The 23866-nt window shown below is 43.6% G+C and overlaps 1 protein-coding gene across 3 annotated transcripts in view; it reads left to right on the top strand.

Annotated features, from left to right (window-relative positions):
* rtn1a (reticulon 1a) overlaps window positions 1-23447 on the top strand; it is a 46171-nt gene extending 22724 nt beyond the window's left edge. The window contains exons 3-9 of one of the 3 annotated variants that reach the window (XM_021584949.2): window positions 287-961; window positions 19299-19506; window positions 19640-19778; window positions 20206-20275; window positions 20932-20978; window positions 22860-22918; window positions 23076-23447. In XM_021584949.2, the coding sequence (XP_021440624.2) occupies window positions 287-961; window positions 19299-19506; window positions 19640-19778; window positions 20206-20275; window positions 20932-20978; window positions 22860-22918; window positions 23076-23118 (1241 nt within the window). In that variant the 3' untranslated portion in view covers window positions 23119-23447. Of the gene's footprint in view, window positions 1-286; window positions 962-4576; window positions 4841-13693; window positions 13825-19298; window positions 19507-19639; window positions 19779-20205; window positions 20276-20931; window positions 20979-22859; window positions 22919-23075 lie in introns of those variants that run through there. The other 2 variants (XM_036962271.1, XM_021584950.2) reach the window with 2 other exon arrangements.
* Window positions 23448-23866: the final 419 nt, after the last annotated feature.

Genomic DNA, 23866 nt, shown 5'->3' with positions numbered 1-23866 from the left:
CCACACTCTCCTACTGTGTTCTAGTGAGTTAGAGAGTTCACCATCAACATGTTCTATGGTCTTGGACTATGGTTTAGCTATGATTTGAAATACAGTATTTCAAGTTTGGTAAAAATGTAAGGTTTTAAGGTTTACAACACATCATAAAAGGACAAAAACATTTTAAAGATGACCCTGACACACACTCTCTCTCTCTCTCTCTCTCTCTCTCTCTCTCTCTCTCTCTCTCTCTGTCTCTCTCTGTCTCTCTCTGTCTCTGTCTCTGTCTCTCTGTGTGTGTGTGCAGAGAAAGAATCTCCGTCCCAAGAACTGTTCAAGGCTGTCCCCAGCAGCAAGCCAACCCCAGGCTCCACCAAGACCAGGGAGCAGGATGGCAGTAGTGCAGAGTCGGGGGACTCTGAGATAGAGCTGGTCTCTGAGGATCCTCCCCTGCAGAGCCCCCCCAGCACCAAATCCAGTAACAACCCCTTTGAGCAGCCTCCCAGCAGCAAGGGAGGTTTCAGCCAGACTGGCAACCCCTTCGACAATCCCCCCAGCGCCAAGGGACCCATATCCTACAGCATCCTGAGGGAGGAGAGGGAGGCTGAGCTGGACAGTGAGCTCTTCATCGAGTCTGCCAATGAGGAGAGCCCCAAGAGAGAGGGGTCCGGCCCCAAACAGGGGGTCAACACCCCTTCACCTCTGATCCCCACCGCTGCTCCCCCCGCCTGCCCTGCCCCAGAGGTGGTTCCAGCCGAGCCTGTCACGAGCTCCATGATGAAATCATCCAATGACAAGAGCAAGAGCCACATGAAGATGGAAGAGGATTGCCCCACCAAGCCCAAGCCCCCCACGGCTGCCGTGCCCCCGGAGGTGAGGTCTGAGAGGCCCCTCCTGGATGACAAGCACATCACTGAGGGGAAGGGAGACCTGACCAAACCTACTGCGCCAGTCTTTATGGAGGGCTTTGACAAACAGAAAGGTAAGTCCTGTAATTAATCAACTTGTCCTCATCTGTTGATAGAGAATTTGATATGGTATTCTGTAGCCTATTTATTTTCTGCCCATTAACTCTTATAGCCTGCATTCCAACATACAATCTGTGGTGATAAACCTACCTAACTACACTATTATCCCTCCTTGCAGCCGTGTTATCTTTATATCTTTCCTTGTTGCAGTTGTGTTGCCTTTGCATTATATTTCATCACAACATTCCAGAAATTTCTCTACCATCTTATCGAACAGGTAGTACGGTATCTGTCGGTGCATTTGTTTGTCAGTGGAGAATCCAGTGGCTGTGTGGTTTGCCGTTTTTTAACACTAGTAACTGCATGTCTTTTACCAGGCTGTTGCTATGACAATGGAATCCCTCTAATACAGCAGGTTGTTCATGCACTGTTTTTACTGCCCTGAGTGTGTGATGTATCAGAAGAGATAGCATGGAAGGTCAAAGAGTGTTGTTATCTCGGCTGTGTTGACAAGGTTGGAAATAAAAAGGGTTGCTATGAGACGGCTAGTTCTGTTCTCTCTGTGCTGTGGTGGGTGTGAGCATCTTGGATTTTGAGCTGCTGCATGATTTCAAGATCTGCTTCCCTCTGGTGGTAGGCTATAGTTACAAAACATGTCTGAGGCCAGCATTTTTACGATGACTATCAACAGAGGCTGAGCCTCTACATCATTAAAGATATCAACTAATCCCTCACTCTCATTGGATATGTATAGAATTGTTTTGAAACAGCCCTGACTCTCTCACTCCCACATCCCAAACAGGCCATCTGTCTCCTAACTCTTTCAGACAGACATCATCACAGATCACGCCAGAGATCACTTTGCACCACATTGAGCCAGAGAGTTCTCTGTGTGTAAAGCCGGGCATTTTATGTTGGCACTTAGTTGTCTTTCTTCTGTTTGCTTCTTTTTCATCCTTGTTGTAAATAGTGGGTTTATGTAATCCTGTGATGTCAAATCTGGGGCGCACACACATCAATTTACGCTTAGGAGGATTCATTTGATGTGCAGATAGATGCAGTGACAAAAATATCACAGTTCACTTATTATCTTATGGTTCCTTTGCTGTCATAGCACAATATCCACCTATAGTATGTAACTGACATTCCTTATTCAGATGGGGAGAACAAAGAGAAATGAAAACATCTAATGTGCTTGAGGAAAAGTCGAAGCCCCTCCCCTCTCCTGGTGTTTACAAACAGACAACCACAGAAGAAGGTTCTCGAATCTCTAAAAGCAGGTCAACCCATTTGATGAAGTTGATATTCCTCCACCACTAGGTGGTGCAGGGCACCATAGACTATAACAGAGGTCCGTGTGTACGCTGGAGAGTGAAGACAAGCAGAGCAGACATTATGTACCAAGGCCTGTGCAGCTCCGCAGAAGTTGCCATGGCAACACCGTCCAAGGGGGAGAGCACATCACAGGCTCATATATTTTTTGCCCATTGGCTGTTGCCGTGGTAGAGAGCTTTCTCAAGGCTGCAGCAAGCAGAAAGTGTGAGGGGGATGCCAACAAGGCTGTCTGTGCACTGACTGTACCAATGTCACTGAAATAGAGGGGTCAATGTTAACATTCAAAATCCTGATGATATAGTTATTCTCTATCAATGCACACAGACTCTGTTTAGACGTGGTACTGTCTGTGTTGGACTCAGCTTCTACATGCATCACTGTGGCAATTCCATGCCATCGTACCCCGAAAATATTTTTCGTACCTCAGATTGTTCTAGCAATTCTCACATAGTAACTTCATTGGAAGGAAGGAATGTTTGACATGGTTTGTACATTTGTATCACAATTTCTGTATTTTTTAATCATAATGAAAGTGTCAATTATGTCCCTTTTTAGACCTGTACGTGAACCGTACATGATACAACATCTTGGTGTACTTATACTCCTTATAGTGTTGTCTCACATTTGGAGTATATCTAGATGCTGAAATTAAAATGTTTCACATTCAAAAAACATTATGTTGTTTGTAGCAATCTACTCTTCAACATATCAAATTCCCAGAGTGGGCTCTCTGGTCATTTTAATGATATGACCCGTTTTATACATAACAATTGATATTATAGGTAATTAACTGCCATTGCCCCAACTGTAGACCAGGTGTTGTTAGAGCTGCAATCTGACTTTGTTGCCTTACAAAAATCCCTGGTTGGTTTAAAAAAAGTGTACTTAATGTGGGCAAGACCAAATATGTTGTTTATGTGGTATTGAGATGTGGGATGCATAAGATATGTTATGATTGATTTTATGAGTTATTATAGGCCTCTGTGATCTAAGTTTTCATGAAGTCACAGCCCTCCTCTACAATTACTCATTCAGCAAATCATCCTTTGAATTCCATTTCCCATTCACTGTGTTGGTGGTGCTCATACAAGAGCCCACTCTGGAAATGTGATGTACTTGTAGAGTATATCGTTCCAAACAATGTCTTAAAATTAACAAAATCAGAAAGGGTACTTTTCAGATATTCATATTCATATTTTTAATGTTGAATAAATGAATGTGAAAAATTATATTTCAGAATCAAGACATACTCCATATTTTAGATCACACTATAAGAAGTATAATGACATCAAGATGTTGTCTGTATCATGTACAGTTCACAGATCATAGGGTCTTACAGGAGGCATGCATAGGTCTAAAAAGGACCTAAAATGGCCACTCAAAAAATGGTTTGTGATACAAATGTAAAAAGCATGTCAAACATCCTTCCTCCTAATGACGTTTATTTGTGAGAATTGCCAGAACAATCTGAGATATCCTAAATATTTTCAGCTTTCGCTGTCATGGAAACGCCCTAGAGCTTTGTCAGGTCATTTGCATTGCTAATGCATCCTGGTGGGACCTAAAGCACAAACTGAACCACAGCCTTAAAGCAGTAAACCTTTGAGGGCTATTACTGTAGGCTACAGTGTGTATATTTATTAATTATTAAAAAGACAAGCACTTAAGCTGCTCAATAATTAGTGAGACATATTGAAAATAACTACGGTATTTGTGTCATATTGACCACAAGCTTAAACATTATTTTGTACAAAGCGTAGAAACAAAGGACAGAGGAGTTGACTATTTGCTAGATGATTTCTTAGCTACGCTAGGTCCCTTCCCCAGCAGTAGCCTATAGAATCCTCAGTCTTAACACAAAACCTTTTACCCACAGTCTCAATGCTGTGAAGGATGACGTCAGATTTCTTTCAATTGTCATTTCAATCTGGCACCTTATCCGTAAATGATCTTCTATACAAATATTGATCACGATGAAACTAGCCACAAAAATGGGAGCATGAGGGGTGGGCTAGGAAATATGACGGTGCACCTGCCTGTTTCCGACTGAGCTTAATCAAAGGGCATGTTGGTTAACTCTTTCACTACCAAACCCCCAGCCCACCACCTAGTCTGCTCTGAGAATCAGGATAAGCATGAGGACTTTTATTGTGAAGGGATGCCTACCCCCCCCGCACTAAATCATTGCATGGATGATTTGCTGCAGTAGCGACTGTGGTGTGGCGTTTATTCGATCACCCCCCCCCCCCCCTCCCACACACCCCCTCTCCTCCTTCTGTTCTCACTAACACTGCTCCACAGCATCATTCTGTTTTTTCCGCGAGCCAGCAGTACCTTGGAAACCTTGACTCCCTCCCTCTCGTCTCCGCATCTCATCATTCCAACTATTCATGCCTTTGTGAGATGAGTGAGTGAATCAGTGGCACAAGAAGAGGAAGAGCTAGAAGAAAACGGAGAAGACCAAGAGAAAGGAAAATCAGGGAGATTGATCATCAGCATGCAGGCCACTGCAGACGGTATCAAGAAGGAGTGCTCCTGGAGTAGCTGGAAAGGCCAGGGTACTGATGTGTTTGCTGTGTTTATTGTGTAAATCAAATCACATTTTATTGGTCACATACACATGTTTAGCAGATGTTATTGCGGGTGTAGCGAAATGCTTGTGCTTCTAGCTCCGACAGTGCAGCAATATCTAACAAGTAATAACAGTTTCACAACATATACCCAAAATACACGTAAATCTAAGTAAGGAATGGATTATCTGTCTCTGTCTGTGTGTTAGGAGTGTGTGTATCTAGGCTGTGAGTGGTGATCTGATTTGTGTGTATGTATGAGGTGCACATGTAGCCTATTTATGCTGTGAGTGCAAAGCTCTAGTTGTGTTTGTGTGAAAGGGGGATGTTGCATGTATGGTCGTGGTGGTATCCAAGGTGTGTGTTAGTCGGGGCCTGGGTGAACAAGCTTAGCTGTTTACCCCCCCCCCCCGTCCCCCCGTCTCACAGCAGACACGCCCTGATCACGCTCTCTGTGTGCCGTTTTGAGACAAAGGGGAAAAAGAGGGTGGGAGGATGGGTGGCTGTGAGACGTTGATGACGAATGTATACATACATGCTGTGAGATGTCTGTTGTTCAGTGTCTGTGTGTGTTTTGTGTGTGTGTGTGTGTGTTAAGGTGAAACTCTATGTTGGACCAAGGTTTGTCATTGTTATCGCCCTCCCAGTGTGACGCTCTGTGGGGAGCTGTTTTCATGCCGGAGACTTTGAGCTATTTTTGTGTGCGAGGCTGTTGGAGCATCCGGATGGCACTGACTGACTGTCTCCATGGCAACCAGGCCACACCCATCCTAATTACATCAGTCTCATCCATCGGCTGCCAGGGCACCTTGCAGCGACTGGGAAAGAAAGGCACAGCCTCCGTCTGCCTTTTTCTCCATCATGGTGTGCATTAGTATTGCCTGACGAGGAGAGAAAATGGTGTCCCTTCCTCCTCCTTGCCTTTCCAGCTGGCTGTCATTTTCTATTGCATCCATGCTTATTGTAGGAGAGAGATTGGGTTGGTTGGCCTGCCTTTTCCTTACCTGTGAATGAAACTGAGTGATTTTAAGATTTAAAATGGAGAATAGAATAGAATCTCCAAATTAAAATGCAAGACTAATAGCCTATAAATCTATTTATAAAATATACAGAGAAGGAGCCACACAGGTCTATGTGGATACTTTATTTTCATTGAACAATAACCAGTTCCTTTCATTCAGTCACAGAGTTGTGAGGATAATAGCTTGTATTCTCTGAGCTTTCACTATAGACGGGTTGGTTGTTTAGCAACAAAAGTGACGCGTGCGCAACTATGGGGCAAAACAGACTGGTTTCACTTAGCTTGTTGATAACATACATCATTTCTCAAATACATTGTTACAGTTGTTGGTTAGCTAGCTAGTGAATCTTAGCCATATTAGCATTGACAATGATACACCTTGGTCCAACATAGAGTTTCACCTTAACACACACAAAACACACACAGATAAATGATAAAATTGACCAGTTGGATGTTCTTTAGTTTGAATAAGCTGTTGAAGCAAAGACACAGGTTTGGATACATGTTTGATCATGCTGGCTTGGGGCATGGTTTGAGCCAGTGTCGATGACTTTAGTGGTCTAACCGGGTCAGGCTCAAACTGGTTCACTCTGCCGCTACCTAAAAATGTAGAACATAATCTGACTACAAATCTGAAGAGTGAGGAATATTGCGTCAGCTTGTTGAGTATCAGAAGCAGAAATCATACAGGCCTGTATCAGTGATCAGGGTTTGTCTGCGTGCCACGGTACCTACTGTACGTTTTGGTTCAACATCCTGTGTTCATGCTGGCTGGGCAGGACAGTAATCCCCAGGGTCTCTACAAACCAGAGAGCTTGACAGAACCTCACCCATGACTCACTCTGTGAAATAGGCTATAGGCCTATACCAATTGTTTACTGTACAGTACCAATGTGAAAGCAAAGCCTGCTATCTAGCGCTAAGCCTAATAAAAGGGAATTAGATGCTGAACAAATTATTAATGGGACTTGCAAACGTCTCATTCTAAATCTCTACCATACTTCTGACTTATTGGCTAGTTATTATGAGCACTCCATCCCTCCTACACCGTTTAAGATAGAAACGTCATTCAAACTTTAAAACGTACAGACCGGTCTGGAATAGTGTGCTTACATACTTTTGATATACACTGCTCAAAAAAATAAAGGGAACACTAAAATAACACATCCTAGATCTTAATTAATGAAATATTCTTATTAAATACTTTTTTCTTTACATAGTTGAATGTGCTGACAACAAAATCACACAAAAATTATCAATGGAAAACAAATTTATCAACCCATGGAGGTCTGGATTTGGAGTCACACTCAAAATTAAAGTGGAAAACCGCACTACAGGCTGATCCAACTTTGATGTAATGTCCTTAAAACAAGTCAAAATGAGGCTCAGTAGTGTGTGTGGCCTCCACGTGCCTGTATGACCTCCCTACAATGCCTGGGCATGCTCCTGATGAGGTGACGGATGGTCTCCTGAGGGATCTCCTCCCAGACCTGGACTAAAGCATCCGCCAACTCCTGGACAGTCTGTGGTGCAACGTGGCGTTGGTGGATGGAGCGAGACATGATGTCCCAGATGTGCTCAATTGGATTCAGGTCTGGGGAACGGGCGGGCCAGTCCATAGCATCAATGCCTTCCTCTTGCAGGAACTGCTGACACACTCCAGCCACATGAGGTCTAGCATTGTCTTGCATTAGGAGGAACCCAGGGCCAACCGCACCAGCATATGGTCTCACAAGGGGTCTGAGGATCTCATCTCGGTACCTAATGGCAGTCAGGCTACCTCTGGCGAGCACATGGAGGGCTGTGCGGCCCCCCAAAGAAATGCCACCCCACTCCATGACTGACCCACCACCAAACCGGTCATGCTGGAGGATGTTGCAGGCAGCAGAACGTTCTCCACGGCGTCTCCAGACTCTGTCACGTGCTCAGTGTGAACCTGCTTTCATCTGTGAAGAGCACAGGGTGCCAGTGGCGAATTTGCCAATCTTGGTGTTCTCTGGCAAATGCCAAATCGTCCTGCACGGTGTTGGGCTGTAAGCACAACCCCCACCTGTGGACGTCGGGCCCTCATACCACCCTCATGGAGTCTGTTTCTGACCGTTTGAGCAGATACATGCACATTTGTGGCCTGCTGGAGGTCATCTGCAGGGCTCTGGCAGTGCTCCTCCTGCTCCTCCTTGCACAAAGGCGGAGGTAGCGGTCCTGCTGCTGGGTTGTTGCCCTCCTACGGCCTCCTCCACGTCTCCTGATGTACTGGCCTGTCTCCTGGTAGCGCCTCCATGCTCTGGACACTACGCTGACAGACACAGCAAACCTTCTTGCCACAGCTCGCATTGATGTGCCATCCTGGATGAGCTGCACTACCTGAGCCACTTGTGTGGGTTGTAGACTCCGTCTCATGCTGCCACTAGAGTGAAAGCACCGCCAGCATTCAAAAGTGACCAAAACATCAGCCAGGAAGCATAGGAACTGAGAAGTGGTCTGTGGTCACCACCTGCAGAACCACTCCTTATTTGGGGGTGTCTTGCTAATTGCCTATAATTTCCACCTGTTGTCTATTCCATTTGCACAACAGCATGTGAAATTTATTGTCAATCAGTGTTGCTTCCTAAGTGGACAGTTTGATTTCACAGAAGTGTGATTGACTTGGAGTTACATTGTGTTGTTTAAGTGTTCCCTTTATTTTTTGGAGCAGTGTATTTTGTACTTTTTAACCTATTAAGCCTTTTGCATTTTTTTCCCCCCAATCTTCACTTAAATGGGACTTTTTTCAACATTCTAAAGCATTCCCCATTGTTAGACAGTCACATGACTTCCAACAGTTCATCACTGTAAACAATGCAATTTTTGCTACTTTGACCACTTTTCCAACAACTTAGGCAAAAGGTTAGAGCATATGAAATGTTCCTCTGTTTCTGCTATTCAAGTCTGAAATCAGAACAGAAATATATTTTGCCAATCAAAGGGTGGAGCTGTTTTAGTAACCGTGTCAACAGTAAGCAGGTGACGCCAACCTTTGTCCTATAGTGATTATGTACCCATAATTCATCATCACGATATATTTGTTGGTCCCATGTTTCATGAGCTGAAATAAAAGATCCCAGAGATGTTCTACACGCACAAAAAGCTTATTTCTCTAAAATGTTGTGCAGGCTGTGTAAGAGCTATTTGACCAAGAAGGAGAGGGGTGCATCAGATGACCTGGCCTCCACAATCACCCGACATCAACCCAATTAAGATGGTTTGGGATGAGTTGGACCGCAGAGTGAAGAAAAAGCAGCTAAAAAGTGCTCAGCATATGTGGGGACTCCTTTAAGACTGTTGGAAAATAATTCCAGGTGAAGCTGGTTGAGAGAATGCCAAGAGTGTGTAAAGCTGTCATCAAGGCAAAGGGTAGCTACTTTGAAGAATCTAAAATATATTTTTGATTTGTTTAACCCTTTTTTGGTTACTACATGATTCCATATGTGTTATTTCATAGTTTTGATGCCTTCACTACTATTCTACAATGTAGAAAATAGTAAAAATTAAGAAAAACCCTGGATTAGGTGTGTCCAAACTTTTGACTGGTACTGTACACTGATCAAAAATATAAACACAACATGTAAAATGTTGGTCCCATGTTTAATGAGCTGAAATAAAATATCCCAGAAATGTTCCATATACACAAAAAGCTTATTTCTCTAAAATGTTGTGCCACTAATTTGTTTACCTCCGTGTTAGTGAGCATTTCTCCTTTGCCCAGATAATCCATCCACCTGACATGTGTGGCATATCAATAAGCTGATTAAACAGCATGATCATTACACAGATGCACCTAAAAGGCCACTCTAAAATGTGCAGTTTTGTCACATAACACAATGCTACAGATGTTTCAAGTTTTGAGGGAATGTGCAATTGGCATACTCACTGCAGGAATGTCCACCAGAGCTGTTGCCAGAGAATTGAATGTTAATTTCTCTACCATAAGCCGTCATGTATATCACGTACAACCACAGACCACGCCAGCCCAGGACATCCACATATGGCTTCTCCACCTGTAAGATCATCTGAGACCAGCCACCCGGACAGCTGATGAAACTGTGGGTTTACACAGCTGAAGAATTTTTGCACAAACTGTAAGAAACCATCTCAGGGAAGCTCATCTTTATGCTCGTTGTCCTCACCACGGTCTTGGCCTGACTGCAGTTCGGCGTTGTAACCAACTTCACTAGGCAAATGCTCACTTTCGATGGCTGCTGGAGAATTTTGCTCTTCACAGATTAATCCCGGTTTCAACTGTACCGGCCAGATGGCAGACAGCGTGTATGGTGTGGTGTGGGTGAGCGGTTTGCTGATGTCAACGTTGTGAACAGAGTGCCCCATGGTGGCGATGAGGTTATGGTATGGGCAGGCATAAGCTACGAACAATGAACACAACTGCGTTTTATCAATGGCAATTTGAATACACAGCGATACCGTGACGAGATCCAGAGGCCCATTGTCGTGCCATTCATACGCCACAGTCACTTCGTGTTTCAGCAAGATAATGCATGGCCCCATGTTGCAAGGATCTCTACACAATTCCTGGAAGCTGAAAATGTCCCAGTTCTTCAATGGCCTGCATACTCACTAGACATGTCACCCATTGAGCATATTTGGAATACTCTGGATCGACATGTACAACGGCGTGTTCCAGTTCCCACCAGTATCCATCAATTTCACACAGCCATTGAAGAGGAGTGGGACAACATGTCACAATCAACAGCTTGATCAACTCTATGCAAAGGAGATGTGTCGCGCTGCATGAGGCAAATGATAGTCACTGGTTTTCTGATCCACGCCTCTACCTTTTTTTAAGGTTTCTGTGACCAACAGATGCATATCTGTAATCCCAGGCATGTGAAATCCATACACTAGGGCCTAATGAATTTATTTATTAACTGTAACTCAGTAAACTTTTTGAAATTGTTGCATGTTTATATTTTTGTTCAGTGTATATCACATACGATGGTATTGACCCCTATTGGCCAACCAATAAATAATACTTGACTAAACCGTTGGGCTATAGCACGAAATCGAATGCTACAACTGGACGAATCATAATGACATATAATGTTGTTGAAAGCCTGGGCCGAGGCTAAGTGCAGGCAAATATTTCAGAATATTCCTTTCTGGTGGAGGAGCTCCAGCATGGAATAGGTGTGTGTGTCGCACACATGACGGAGTGGTGACAGTCTGATAAGGAACGTCCTTCGACGCCAGATGGTTGAAATGTCAAAACGATCTCTGAACCAATTATATTAATTTGGGGACAGGTCGATAAGCAAACATTTATGGAAATTTAGCTAGCTAGCGTGCTGTTGCTAGCTAATTTGTCCTGGGATATAAACATTGGGTTGTTATTTTACCTGAAATGCAAGTCATGGTCCTCTACTCTGACAATTTGTCCACAGATAAAATGGTAAACCGAGTTAGTTTCTAGTGATCTCTCCTACTTCAGGCTTCTTCTTCTTCTTTGGACTTTATATGGAGGTTGGCAACCAACTTGAAGGTTGCATTACCACCACCAACTGGACAGGAGTGTGGACCTCAGTTCATCTTTCAATCACCCACGTGGGATATGCTCCTAAAAACCAATGAGGAGATAGGAAAGGCGGAACTTGCAGCACATTAAGCATCACAAATAGAACCAAGTTCAATTTTAGCACCTGGCTACGCACATTTGCCTCATAAAATAATTGTAAAATAATAAATAAATAATAGTATAATAGCACAAACTATCGCTTATAAAGCTGTGATTTAAGAATAGCCTAGGCTATAGACTTTCATACTTGTTCTTTTTGAAAGTGGCAACTTTAGGACAACACCTTCTTAGGCTAGAAAATTTGGGAACTTTAACCTCTCTTAAAGCTTTTATGATAGACCTAGTAGGAGGATAGGTTATTGGCCATTTGGTTTTCAACTTCGTGTAGAGGGATTTTCTTGGTCCGCATGGATCATCTCTTTCTTGATAAGCTTAAACTTTATTAAACTGGTCGTTAGATGTTTTCTATAGGCCATTGATGTTGTTTATTTTCTCTCATTATTACCCTGGCTACCGTTTACATTTTTAGGCTATTCAAATAACTCTTTGAGATTGAACTCTGTTACATTCATTGTTTGATCGGGAGAAAGCCATGCATAAAATTATGAGTGTAGCCTATAGCCCAAAATCCTATTCATAGCCTATCGAATGGAAAGAGAGGGGAATATAGGCAACCAATTATTTTTTACAGCTAGACACAAGAAAGTCAAGGAGTTTCCGACAGAGAGAGAGAGAGAAACAATATTTTCTGACTGGACCTTTTGCGCTGCTTGGGTGGAATTCTTCTCTCTGACTGGCCTACATTTCTCTCTTGCGCTCTGTATATAACAAAAAGTATTTATTTAAATAGGCTTTAGAAAATAGGAAAAGGCAAATTCCTCGGGAATGTCACTTGCGTGCTCCCCTGCTGTGTGCCGCGAGACGCCATTCTTCACTGCGCAGCGCCAGTAACGTTAAAAGGCTAAACCATCATCTGTCACATCACTGTGTCATCACCATCGACTATGGCTGTCAATCATCGTCAGTAGACGATGCTATCTTAATATCACCCAACTGTAGTAGGCTAACTTCCCACTGACTGCCTTGAAACTTTGAATTTGTTAACTACAGCACAGGGGGAGCACATTCTAAGAATGACACAATCAGTAATTCATGTAACTTTTGACACATCCACTACTTTGACCACTTTCCTAACAACTTAGTGTATTAAATATTAGTCTACTTCTCTGCTATTCAAATCAGAACAGAAATATCTTCTAAGATACTATGAAATCTACTTCTCTGCAACCCAGATCTGAAATCAGAACAGAAATAGTTTAAACCAATCAATTGGTTCAACTACCACAAAAATACTTTTAACCAGATTTTTTTTTTACTTAATGCAAAATTACCATCTAGTTTGAAAACGGTATTATTCACCAATAGTCTTCCTTGATAAGAATAAGCAAAACATGTTTTGTGGCAGTATTTTGTCAGTAAAAGAAAATGTAGGCTAGTTCCAGACAGTTGCATGATTTGTAATATGATTTAACGATTGGCATTTTAGATGACAACCCAAACTCAGCCATCAAACTCCATGAAGCCTTTATTATGGTATTTAAACCGTGTCAGATTCTATCAGCAGCGTTTAGAAACCATGTCCATGACGTTTGTGTCTGTTGTTTTGACAGCTTCCTGTTAAACCGTCCCTTTGTCCTTTTGTGTTGAACAATAAAGGCTGGGTGTGTCGGTGTAGACACGTTACGTGTCCCTCATTCCACATATTCAGAGCAAGTGAATCTGTCTCAGTTCCCCAGGGAGTGCTTTCGCTCTCTCCCTCCATCTCTCTCTCACTCTCTCTCCTTCCTCCTCTCTATCTGTGAGTGGAGGGGGAGAAAATGCAGCACCGTAGCTATGGTAATTGCACCAGGCAGGTGCTCACAGAGCTGAAGCATTTTAATAGAGCAGTACATTTCAGCCTGCATCTTTCATCCTCACAGTAAGGTCATATAACACCCTCACAGACGTTGCAGATCTGCTGAGAAACCCACTCAGTAGATGGTATACTGCCAATGAAGTCACATGCTGCGGGCTATAGATAAGAGAATAAATGATCGGAAAGAATTCCATCTTCCTGTCTGGTGGAGGGAGATACCCATCCACCATTTTGAATAAGATAGTCACTTTAATTTTACCCTTGCTTGGCAGTCTTAAAAGAGCTCACTGAGAGGGTGTGTGTACGAGTGTGTGCTGGATCGCAGCTCAGGTCTCTGGCAACCTATCCCCTTAACCCTCCCCCAGACCAATGACTAGCCTGTGTGCTTGTGGCCACTCCCCCTTCATGCTCTCCTTTTGTCTGTGGATAAAGCAGCTGCCTCTATCCCTGTTCAGCCATGGGAGCCGCAGGTCAGTACACACGCTTCTACTGCACTAGCTAAAGCTTTTCTCTCTTTGTGCAATCTGTAGATCAGATCACAATGCACAAATGCTGCTGTATGTCAAGTCTCTCTGGCATTGCTGTCCTGCCTGTCTGTTTTACGGCTGCTTCGCTTGGTGCGTGTGTGAATTATTCTTTTTTTGCATCTCCATTTTAAGCAATAGAGTAGATAAATGGCAAATCATAGTGAGTTTCTGACTAGTGACAGTGGGTTTATAGGGAGTGGCACTCAGTCAGATAGAAATGGAAGATTATAGATGAAGGGGTGGTAATCCAGCCTTATTGAGTAGTTATTGATGACAGGGAAAGAGGTTAGTCCGTATTGGTTATTGAGAAGGGAAGCTCAGTATTGGTAATTTGGGCAGATGATTATGGGGGTATGGCAAAATGTGCACCCGCCCCTCATAAAGTGAGAGGGTCAGTGGTGGTAAAATTAGAGTCCTTTCAGCACCCAGTTTTAGAACACCTTTTTGGCATCCATAGATGCCTGTTAGAAATCAAGATGGCCATCATCTCTGTGCCGCTCACAGCTCCACAGCTAAAATTAGAGCAGGAAGGCGGATGGGCAGACACGAGGGCTTAGGGAGGAAGGAGAAGACACCCAGAGCACGCAGCCGTTTTTCACTCCTCTATGGAACAGGAGCACAAACTCTTTGGAACAGGCTTTGTCTCCTCCTCCTCGTAAAACAGAGGGCTTGCAGGTGTCACATCAACAGTTGAACATTGAAATACATGAATGTACACTGAGCCACAGTCACTGGATGTTGAGGAGCTGGCTCACAACTGTGGGTGAACCAGACACTTTTCTCATGGAAACAAGCCTGTGTTTCCAGCCAACACCGGAGAGGGCTGTGGGGGTCACTTGAGCTGAGCTGGAACGGTACACTGACTCAGGGCTAATCCAGGGGTGACAAACCTCTGCCGTCTTTGTTGGGGGCTGAAAACATACTGAGTCTTATGCCCAAAAACCATAAATAGCAAGACATGGCGCCAGTCTTGTAAGACACCATTGAATTGGATGTATACTGAACATGGCAGGTAGCCTAGTGGTTAGAGCGTTGGGCCAGTAACCAAAAGGTTTCTAGATCGAATCCCCGAGCTGACAAGGTAAAAATCTGTCGTTCTGCCCCTGAACAAGGCAGTTAACCCACTGTTCCTAGGCCGTCATTGTAAATAAGAATGTGTTATTAACTGACTTGCCTAGTTAAATGTAAAGTGTTGGTTTCATGAGCTGAAAGAAAATAAATGTTCCATTTGCACAAAAAGCTTATTTCTCTCAAATGTTGTGCACAAACTTGTTTACATCCCTGTAAGTGAGCATTTCCCCTTTGTCAAGATAATCCATCTACCTGACAGGTGAGGCATATCAAGAAGCTGATTAAACAGCATGGTTATTACACAGGTGCACCTTGTGCTGAGACAATAAAAGACCACTATAAAATGTGCAGGTTTCTCACACAAGGGAGCGTGCAAATGACGTACTCACTGCAGAAATGTCCACCAGACCTGTTACCAGAGAATTGAAGGTTCATTTCTCTAACATAAGCCACCTCGTTTTAGAGAATGTGGCAGTACATCCAAACGGCCTCACAACAGCAGACTACGTTTAACCACGCCAACCCAGGACCTCCACATTCGGCTTCTTCACCTGCGATATCGTTTGAGACCAGCCACTCAGATAGCTGATAAAACTGTGGGTTTGCACAACTGAAGAATTTCTGCACAAACTGTCAGTAACCTCAGGGAAGCTCATCTGAGTGCTCGTAGTCCTCACTAGGGACTTGACTTGACTGCAGTTTGGCGTCGTAACCGACATCAGTGGGCAAATGCTCACCGTCGAGGGCACTGGCACACTGAAGTGTGTTCTTCATGGATGAATCCCGGTTTCAGCTGTACCCAGGCAGATGGCGTAGTGTGGGCGACGGTTTGCTGATGTCAACGTTGTGAACAGAGTGCCCCATGGTAGCGGTGTGGTTATGGTATGGGCAGGCATAAGCTACGGACAACAAACACAATTTGAATGCATTGAGATACGTTGATGAGATCCTGAGGCTTATTGTCATGCCATTCATCTGCTGCCATCGCCTCATGTTTTAGCATGTTTTCAAAAGGGTCTGTACAGAATTATTGGAAGCTAAAAATGTCCCAGTTCTTCCATGGCCTGCATACTCACCAGACATGTCACCCATTGAGCATGTTTTGGATGCTTTGCATCGACGAGTATAACAGCGTGTTCCAGTCCCCGCCAGTATTCAGCAACTTCGCACAGCCATTGAAGAGTGGGACAACATTCCACTGGCCACAATCAACAGCATGATCAACTCTGCAAAGAAGATGTTGCGCTGAGGCAAATGGTCACACCAGACACGGACTGGTTGTCTGATAAATGACCCTACTTTTTAAGTTATCTGTGACCAACAGATTCATATTTGTATTCCCAGTAATGTGAAATCCATAGATCAGATCAAATAAAATTGTATTAGTCACATGCGCCGAATACAAGAGGTGTAGACCTTACAGTGAAATGCTTTCAGGATTTCTGATCGATTTGATGTTATTTTAATGGACAAAAAACCTGCTTTTGAACGGTAGTATATACACTGCTCCCAAAAATAAAGGGAACACTTAAACAACACAATGTAACTCCAAGTCAATCACACTTCTGTGAAATCAAACTGTCCACTTAGGAAGCAACACTGATTGACAATAAATGTCACATGCTGTTGTGCAAATGGAATAGACAACAGGTGGAAATTATAGGCAATTAGCAAGACACCCCCAATAAAGGAGTGGTTCTGCAGGTGATAACCACAGACCACTTCTCAGTTCCTCTGCTTCCTGGCTGATGTTTTGGTCACTTTTGAATGCTGGCGGTGCTTTCACTCTAGTGGTAGCATGAGATGGAGTCTACAACCCACACAAGTGGCTCAGGTAGTGCAGCTCATCCAGGATGGCACATCAATGCGAGCTGTGGCAAGGTTTGCTGTGTCTGTCAGCGTAGTGTCCAGAGCATGGAGGCTCTACCAGGAGACAGGCCAGTACATCAGGAGACGTGGAGGAGGCCGTAGGACGGCAACAACCCAGCAGCAGGACCGCTACCTCCGCCTTTGTGCAAGGAGGAGCAGGAGGAGCACTGCCAGAGCCCTGCAAAATGACCACCAGCAGGCCACAAATGTGCATGTGTCTGCTCAAACGGTCAGAAACAGACTCCATGAGGGTGGTATGAGGGCCCGACGTCCACAGGTGGGGGTTGTGCTTACAGCCCAACACCGTTCAGGACGTTTGGCTTTTGCCAGAGAACACCAAGATTGACAAATTCGCCACTGGCACCCTGTGCTCTTCACAGATGAAAACAGGTTCACACTGAGCACATGTGACAGACGTGACAGTCTGGAGACGCCGTGGAGAACGTTCTGCTGCCTGCAACATCCTCCAGCATGACCGGTTTGGCGGTGGGTCAGTCATGGTGTGGGGTGGCATTTCTTTGGGGGGCCGCACAGCCCTCCATGTGCTCGCCAGAGGTAGCCTGACTGCCATTAGGTACCGAGATGAGATCCTCAGACCCCTTGTGAGACCATATGCTGGTGCGGTTGGCCCTGGGTTCCTCCTAATGCAAGACAATGCTAGACCTCATGTGGCTGGAGTGTGTCAGCAGTTCCTGCAAGAGGAAGGCATTGATGCTATGGACTGGCCCGCCCGTTCCCCAGACCTGAATCCAATTGAGCACATCTGGGACATCATGTCTCGCTCCATCCACCAACGCCACATTGCACCACAGACTGTCCAGTAGTTAGCGGATGCTTTAGTCCAGGTCTGGGAGGAGATCACTCAGGAGACCATCCACCACCTCATCAGGAGCATGCCCAGGCATTGTAGGGAGGTCATACAGGCACGTGGAGGCCACACACACTACTGAGCCTCATTTTTACTTGTTTTAAGGACATTACATCAAAGTTGGATCAGCCTGTAGTGTGGTTTTCCACTTTAATTTTGAGTGTGACTCCAAATCAAGACCTCCATGGGTTGATAAATTTCCTTTATTTTTTTGAGCAGTGTATATAGTACGGCCTCACAACAGCAGACTACGTGTGTGTGTGTGTATATATATATATATATGCGCGAAAAGAAGCAGGACAGAAAGGTCTTCACTTTGGCACTTTCACTCCTCCGTTTAATCGACAGCTCAATCAAACGCAATAAAACATAGGTTAGAGCAAAATCCCACACGTCAGGGGCCTCTGAGGTTATCTGACCTAACTGCCTGGGGTACCCTGGGATTACTGCTGTAAAGGATATCACAACATAGACGTGCTAAGGAACACTATTGAGCACTGTGGTTATTCTATCCCTGTGCCATTCTGTGGTGACCCTACAGTTGGGTCATGTTGGGGTGACCCTACGGTTAGTCATGTTGGGGTGACCCTACGGTTGGGTGATACTGTGTCATGTTGGGGTGACCCTACGGTTGGGTCATACTGTGTCATGTTGGGGTGACCCTACGGTTGGGTCATACTGTGTCATGTTGAGGTGAACCTACGGTTGGGTCATACTGTGTCATGTTGGGGTGACCCTACGGTTGGGCCATATTGTGTCATGTTGGGGTGACCCTACGTTTGGGTCATACTGTGTCATGTTGGGGTGACCCTACGGTTGGGTCATATTGTGTCATGTTGGGTTGACCCTACGGTTGGGTCATATTGGGTCATGTTGGGGTGATCCTACGGTTGGGTCATACTGGGTCATGTTGGGGTGACCCTACGGTTGGGTCATGTTGGGTTGACCCTACGGTTGGGTCATATTGGGTCATGTTGAGGTGACCCTACGGTTGGGTCATACTGTGTCATGTTGGGGTGACCCTACCGTTGGGTCATACTGTGTCATGTTGGGGTGACCCTACGGTTGGGTCATACTGTGTCATGTTGAGGTGACCCTACGGTTGGGTCAACTGTGTCATGTTGGGGTGACCCTACGGTTGGGTCATACTTTGTAATGTTGAGGTGACCCCAGTCACCCCACAGATGGGTCATCATACGGTCTCTGTAATCATGGGTCTTGGTCATACTGTCGTGCAGGGATCATCAATTAGATTCAGCTTCTGGACGATTTTATTTCTTGAGCGAATAATCAGGGGGCCAGAACATAATTTGTAGACTGCAAATTGACCGCAAGTAGCCCAAACAGATATTTGACTAAAACAAACATTTAAAACCTTGTTTACATTTGTGTACGATCACATCTCTTTCTATTATGCGTGGGAATACTTTGGAACAGATTTCCAAGATTAAAATCACTTGGAACTGATGTGTTTTTAGTCTTATGTCCCCCCCAAAAAAAGTTGGGGGGCCAAATTCGGCCCGCCAGTTGGAGATCCCTGCTGTAGTGTGTAATGCTGGGTCTAACACTGGATCCTAACTCTGCTCTCCTGTCTCTGTCCTCCCCCCAGCCATTGACCTGCTCTACTGGAGGAACGTGAAGCAGTCTGGAGCTGTGTTTGGCAGTGTGCTCCTGCTGCTCTTCTCTCTGACCCAGTTCAGTGTGGTCAGTGTGGGAGCCTACTTAACCCTGGCCGCCCTCTCTGCCAGCATCAGCTTCAGGATCTACAAGTCTGTGCTTCAGGCCGTGCAGAAGACCGATGAAGGGCACCCATTCAAGTGAGTTAGGGAGGAGACAGGATCTGTGTTTACTCAGCACATGAAATAATCTGACATTTAAACATTCACTCAACTTTTTTGCAATGCCACTTTAGCCTGGACACTAATAGTCTGTTGTACTTCTTCCCTATAGATCTTATCTGGAGGTGGAGATCTCTCTGTCCCAGGATCAGATCGGTAAATATGCTGACAAGGCTCTGCTCTACGCCAACACCTGTATGAAGGAGCTCCGTAGGCTGTTCCTGGTCCAGGACCTCATCGACTCACTGAAGGTCAGCCTCACTCTCGCCTCTGGGCTTAAAATAATGACATTGTCTCCCAAGTGGTCTAAGGCATTACATCGCAGTGCTTGAGGCGTCACTACAGACCCGGGTTCGATCCCAGGCTGTGTCATAACCGGCCGTGACCGGGAGTCCCATAGGGCGGCCGGTTATCGCAATTGGATATCACGAAATTGGGGGTAAAAAACATCATAATAATAATGACATAGTGGACACAATCTTCTTACCAACACTACATTCTTTAACATATGTCATCTCAGTACTATTCCTGCTGTCAAACATTAAGTTACACTTAAAACATCAAATAATTTTATTATGACATACCTTCAGTCAAATGTCATATACACATACCATAAATTGTGGGAGTGGATTTGTTTAAGCAGTGCCAATAGTTAAATGTCTTTACCCTGTGTTGCAGTTTGCTGTCCTGATGTGGCTGTTGACCTATGTGGGCGCTCTCTTCAATGGCCTGACTCTGCTTATTCTGGGTGAGGATCCTTCTACGACTGGCTACTGTAGCTGTTATACTCAGCTCTGCACCTCTCTACTGCACACCATGTTCAGCCTGACACACAGCTCATATTGTATTTTGTCTCAGCTGTCTAACATTTTATAAAATGTAATATAATGAATAATATTGAAACCTCCATTTACACCATCACAGAGGCAATTGGAGTATGTACTATAATCAGGGGAGTGGGCTGTAATAAGCAAGCATCACAGTACCCCAGTGTCTGTCAATGGTTAACCCAACACAGTGAGAACACACGCTGTGGAGCAGGGAAACATGACCTGACAAGAGCAACTCAGACAGCCTAATGGTTGCCTCATCACATATGGTTCTTCATGGAACCAGTAATAGTTTTACTGAAATCTGTATCAATTCTGTATCACAGTGGATTATTGATCGTTCTGCCCTTTTGAGCAAAAACAGTCGATTTCCAAGATTAGGATTAGTTGCATCCTAAAAAAAAGGTCAATTCAGTAAGGGCCTTGTTCAAAGGATTCATTCACAACTGAAGACGTAACAGATCTCATATTTTTGTTAAGTCTCTGAGCTGGGGCTTGGTTGACACATTGTGTACATGAGAATATTCCCAGGGGTCTAACTGCTCCAACACGCGCTCACTCTCTTCCCCTACAGCCGTGGTGTCCATGTTCAGCATGCCCATTGTCTATGAGAAAAACCAGGTAAGAACTTCCCCTCACTCTCTAGAACACATGTGTACTGTACATTATTCTTTTTTTACAATACAAAACACACACATACAAACATAGTCATAGTCAACATCACACATGCCCAGACTCACACGCCCATCTGCAGTACCCGCACACTCTCCGCCATATGTCCTCAAACTGTACCATTTTGATTCTCTCTGTCACCCGGGCTCTTCAAACATTTCGATAATAAAACATTTGACCTTTCCATTGTGTTAACCATGGAGGATTGGTTGATTTCCAGTTCAGTTTTTAACCATGGAGGATTGGTTGATTTCCAGTTCAGTTTTTAACCATGGAGGATTGGTTGATTTCCAGTTCAGTTTTTAACCATGGAGGATTGGTTGATTTCCAGTTCAGTTTTTAACCATGGAGGATTGGTTGATTTCCAGTTCAGTTGTTAACCATGGAGGATTGGTTGATTTCCAGTTCAGTTTTTAACCATGGAGGATTGGTTGATTTCCAGTTCAGTTTTTAACCATGGAGGATTGGTTGATTTCCAGTTCAGTTGTTAACCATGGAGGATTGGTTGATTTCCAGTTCAGTTTTTAACCATGGAGGATTGGTTGATTTCCAGTTCAGTTTTTAACCATGGAGGATTGGTTGATTTCCAGTTCAGTTTTTAACCATGGAGGATTGGTTGATTTCCAGTTCAGTTTTTAACCATGGAGGATTGGTTGATTTCCAGTTCAGTTTTTAACCACGGAGGATTGGTTGATTTCCAGTTCAGTTGTTAACCATGGAGGATTGGTTGATTTCCATTTCCAGTTCAGTTTTTAACCACGGAGGATTGGTTGATTTCCAGTTCAGTTGTTAACCATGGAGGATTGGTTGATTTCCAGTTCAGTTTTTAACCACGGAGGATTGGTTGATTTCCAGTTCAGTTTTTCAAAAGGGTTGACAAGAAAAGTATCATCCAACCCATGAGGTATCTCACTGCACCCTCATTTGCCATGTCTTGAAATATGCAGACGGATTAAAAGTAAATAAATGTACATTGTAATACTTCTGACAGCCACCTTTCTAACTCTGGCCATAACTTTTGAATTTAATAATCCATGCCTTCTGGGAATGTTATAGTCATTGTTAATTTTACACTTACACATGACTGCTATTGTGGTGTAGAATTTGTGAATTTTGTCTTGTGTAATAAATTGTATATATATTAATATACTGGATTAAGCATACAGTTTAGTTAACTGTAATTGTATTAGTTATGTTCCAACATTCCCTCCATTTATGCCAATATCAGTTATTTTTAAGTCTACGTTCCAATAGTTAATTCTGAAAGATATCCAAGGATTGTTTCATAGGGTTGTGTTTTTAGGGAGTGATATTGATTCTTGTAGAATACATTTAATTACCTTTGCTGTTGTTATAGTGTTAACTATGAAGTTGAATCTTCTTAGCTTAATCCTTTGAAAAAACACAAATATTTTGGGGCCATAAATGTGCATCTTCAATATGTTCCCATTGTTCCTCTTTAGTGCATTTAACAATATGTCTCAAGTAAAAAGCCCTGGGTGGTGAGTTGATACAAGTCCAAGTCTGGAAGGTTAAAACCACTCTCAGACTTAGGAAGATCTAAAACATTCCTTTTTATTCTGAGTTTTATTTTCCCATATAGTCTTATAACAGTATACTTTTTTTTAAAGAATGTCTTTGGTGGGGTAGCTGGTATTACAGAGAAGCATAAACTCTGGCAGTCATGCTATTCTGAAGAGGTTTATTCTACCCATTAGATTTATAGAAAGACTGTTGCGTTTAATTATTTCTACTTTCAAATTGTTGAGTAATGGGATAAAGAATATTTTTTTATGTAATCCAAGTTGTTTTTCCTCTCTTCACCCTCAGGCACAGATTGACCAATATGTGGGACTAATACGGACCCAAGTGAACTCTGTGGTGGGGAAGTGAGTAGTAGTTAATTACCTTTTTTACTCAAGAATAAACACACTAGTCCCTGGAACATCCCACTATAAAATAGATTGGAATGATGTTCATCTTGATACAAACTAGAAAAGTTTAACACTGTATCAGAGTGGTGACCTCCATGTTTTGTCTCGACAGGATCCAGGCGAAGATCCCCGGGGCCAAGCGAAAGGAAGAGTAGACCTGCGCCTTGCTAACAGTGGAGCCCAGCTCAGACTCAGTGGCAGACAGCTTGATCATTGTTGGATAGCCTTGTCATTATCTGGGGGTAGTACTATGTCATCTAGAAGGTGTTCTCTAAAACCAACCACTGGAGAAGCCTTGACCCCAAAACTGTCTAGAATGGTTAACACACACAGTAAATCACCCATGTTCAAGATAAGTCTAGGTAGACAAGTACACAATTTGGAAGAAAATGTATTTTTTATTTTGTGTTGCTTGTTATTAAGCGCATGAAGTCAAGCCTTGAGTAAATATTATTTTGTATCTTTCGTGCAGTTTTCACACTAGTTTTTTATTTTCCTTCAGTGCTTACAACAAACTAAGGTTTGGCACAAAAAAGCGATATGCCTACAGAAATGCTCTGCTGCCAATGTTAAATACTGCTTCATGTTTCTGAGTTAGCTGGTGGGGCTTCTCTCAGTATATATAGTCAATATATATATATACACATTTCAAAATGATTTCCTTTGTGTTTTCAAGCACAAAATCATTTTATGTAATTGTAGTTTTTTGCATAACTATGTAACTACACACAATATCATGTTTTAGGTACTGTTGTTCAACTACTATGAAGACAATGATTATCTGATGATATTTAGCTTGTTTGAATTAACTGTCCAACTTTGTACAATGTTCACCTATACTCAATGTAGTTCTTAGACCCTGGTCTAACTATTTGCACTTACAGTATGTATTTAATTACAGGA

This window comes from Oncorhynchus mykiss, chromosome 25, assembly GCF_013265735.2.
Source record: "Oncorhynchus mykiss isolate Arlee chromosome 25, USDA_OmykA_1.1, whole genome shotgun sequence".
NCBI lineage: Eukaryota > Metazoa > Chordata > Actinopteri > Salmoniformes > Salmonidae > Oncorhynchus > Oncorhynchus mykiss.
This window is presented reverse-complemented; position numbering and strand designations above follow the sequence as displayed.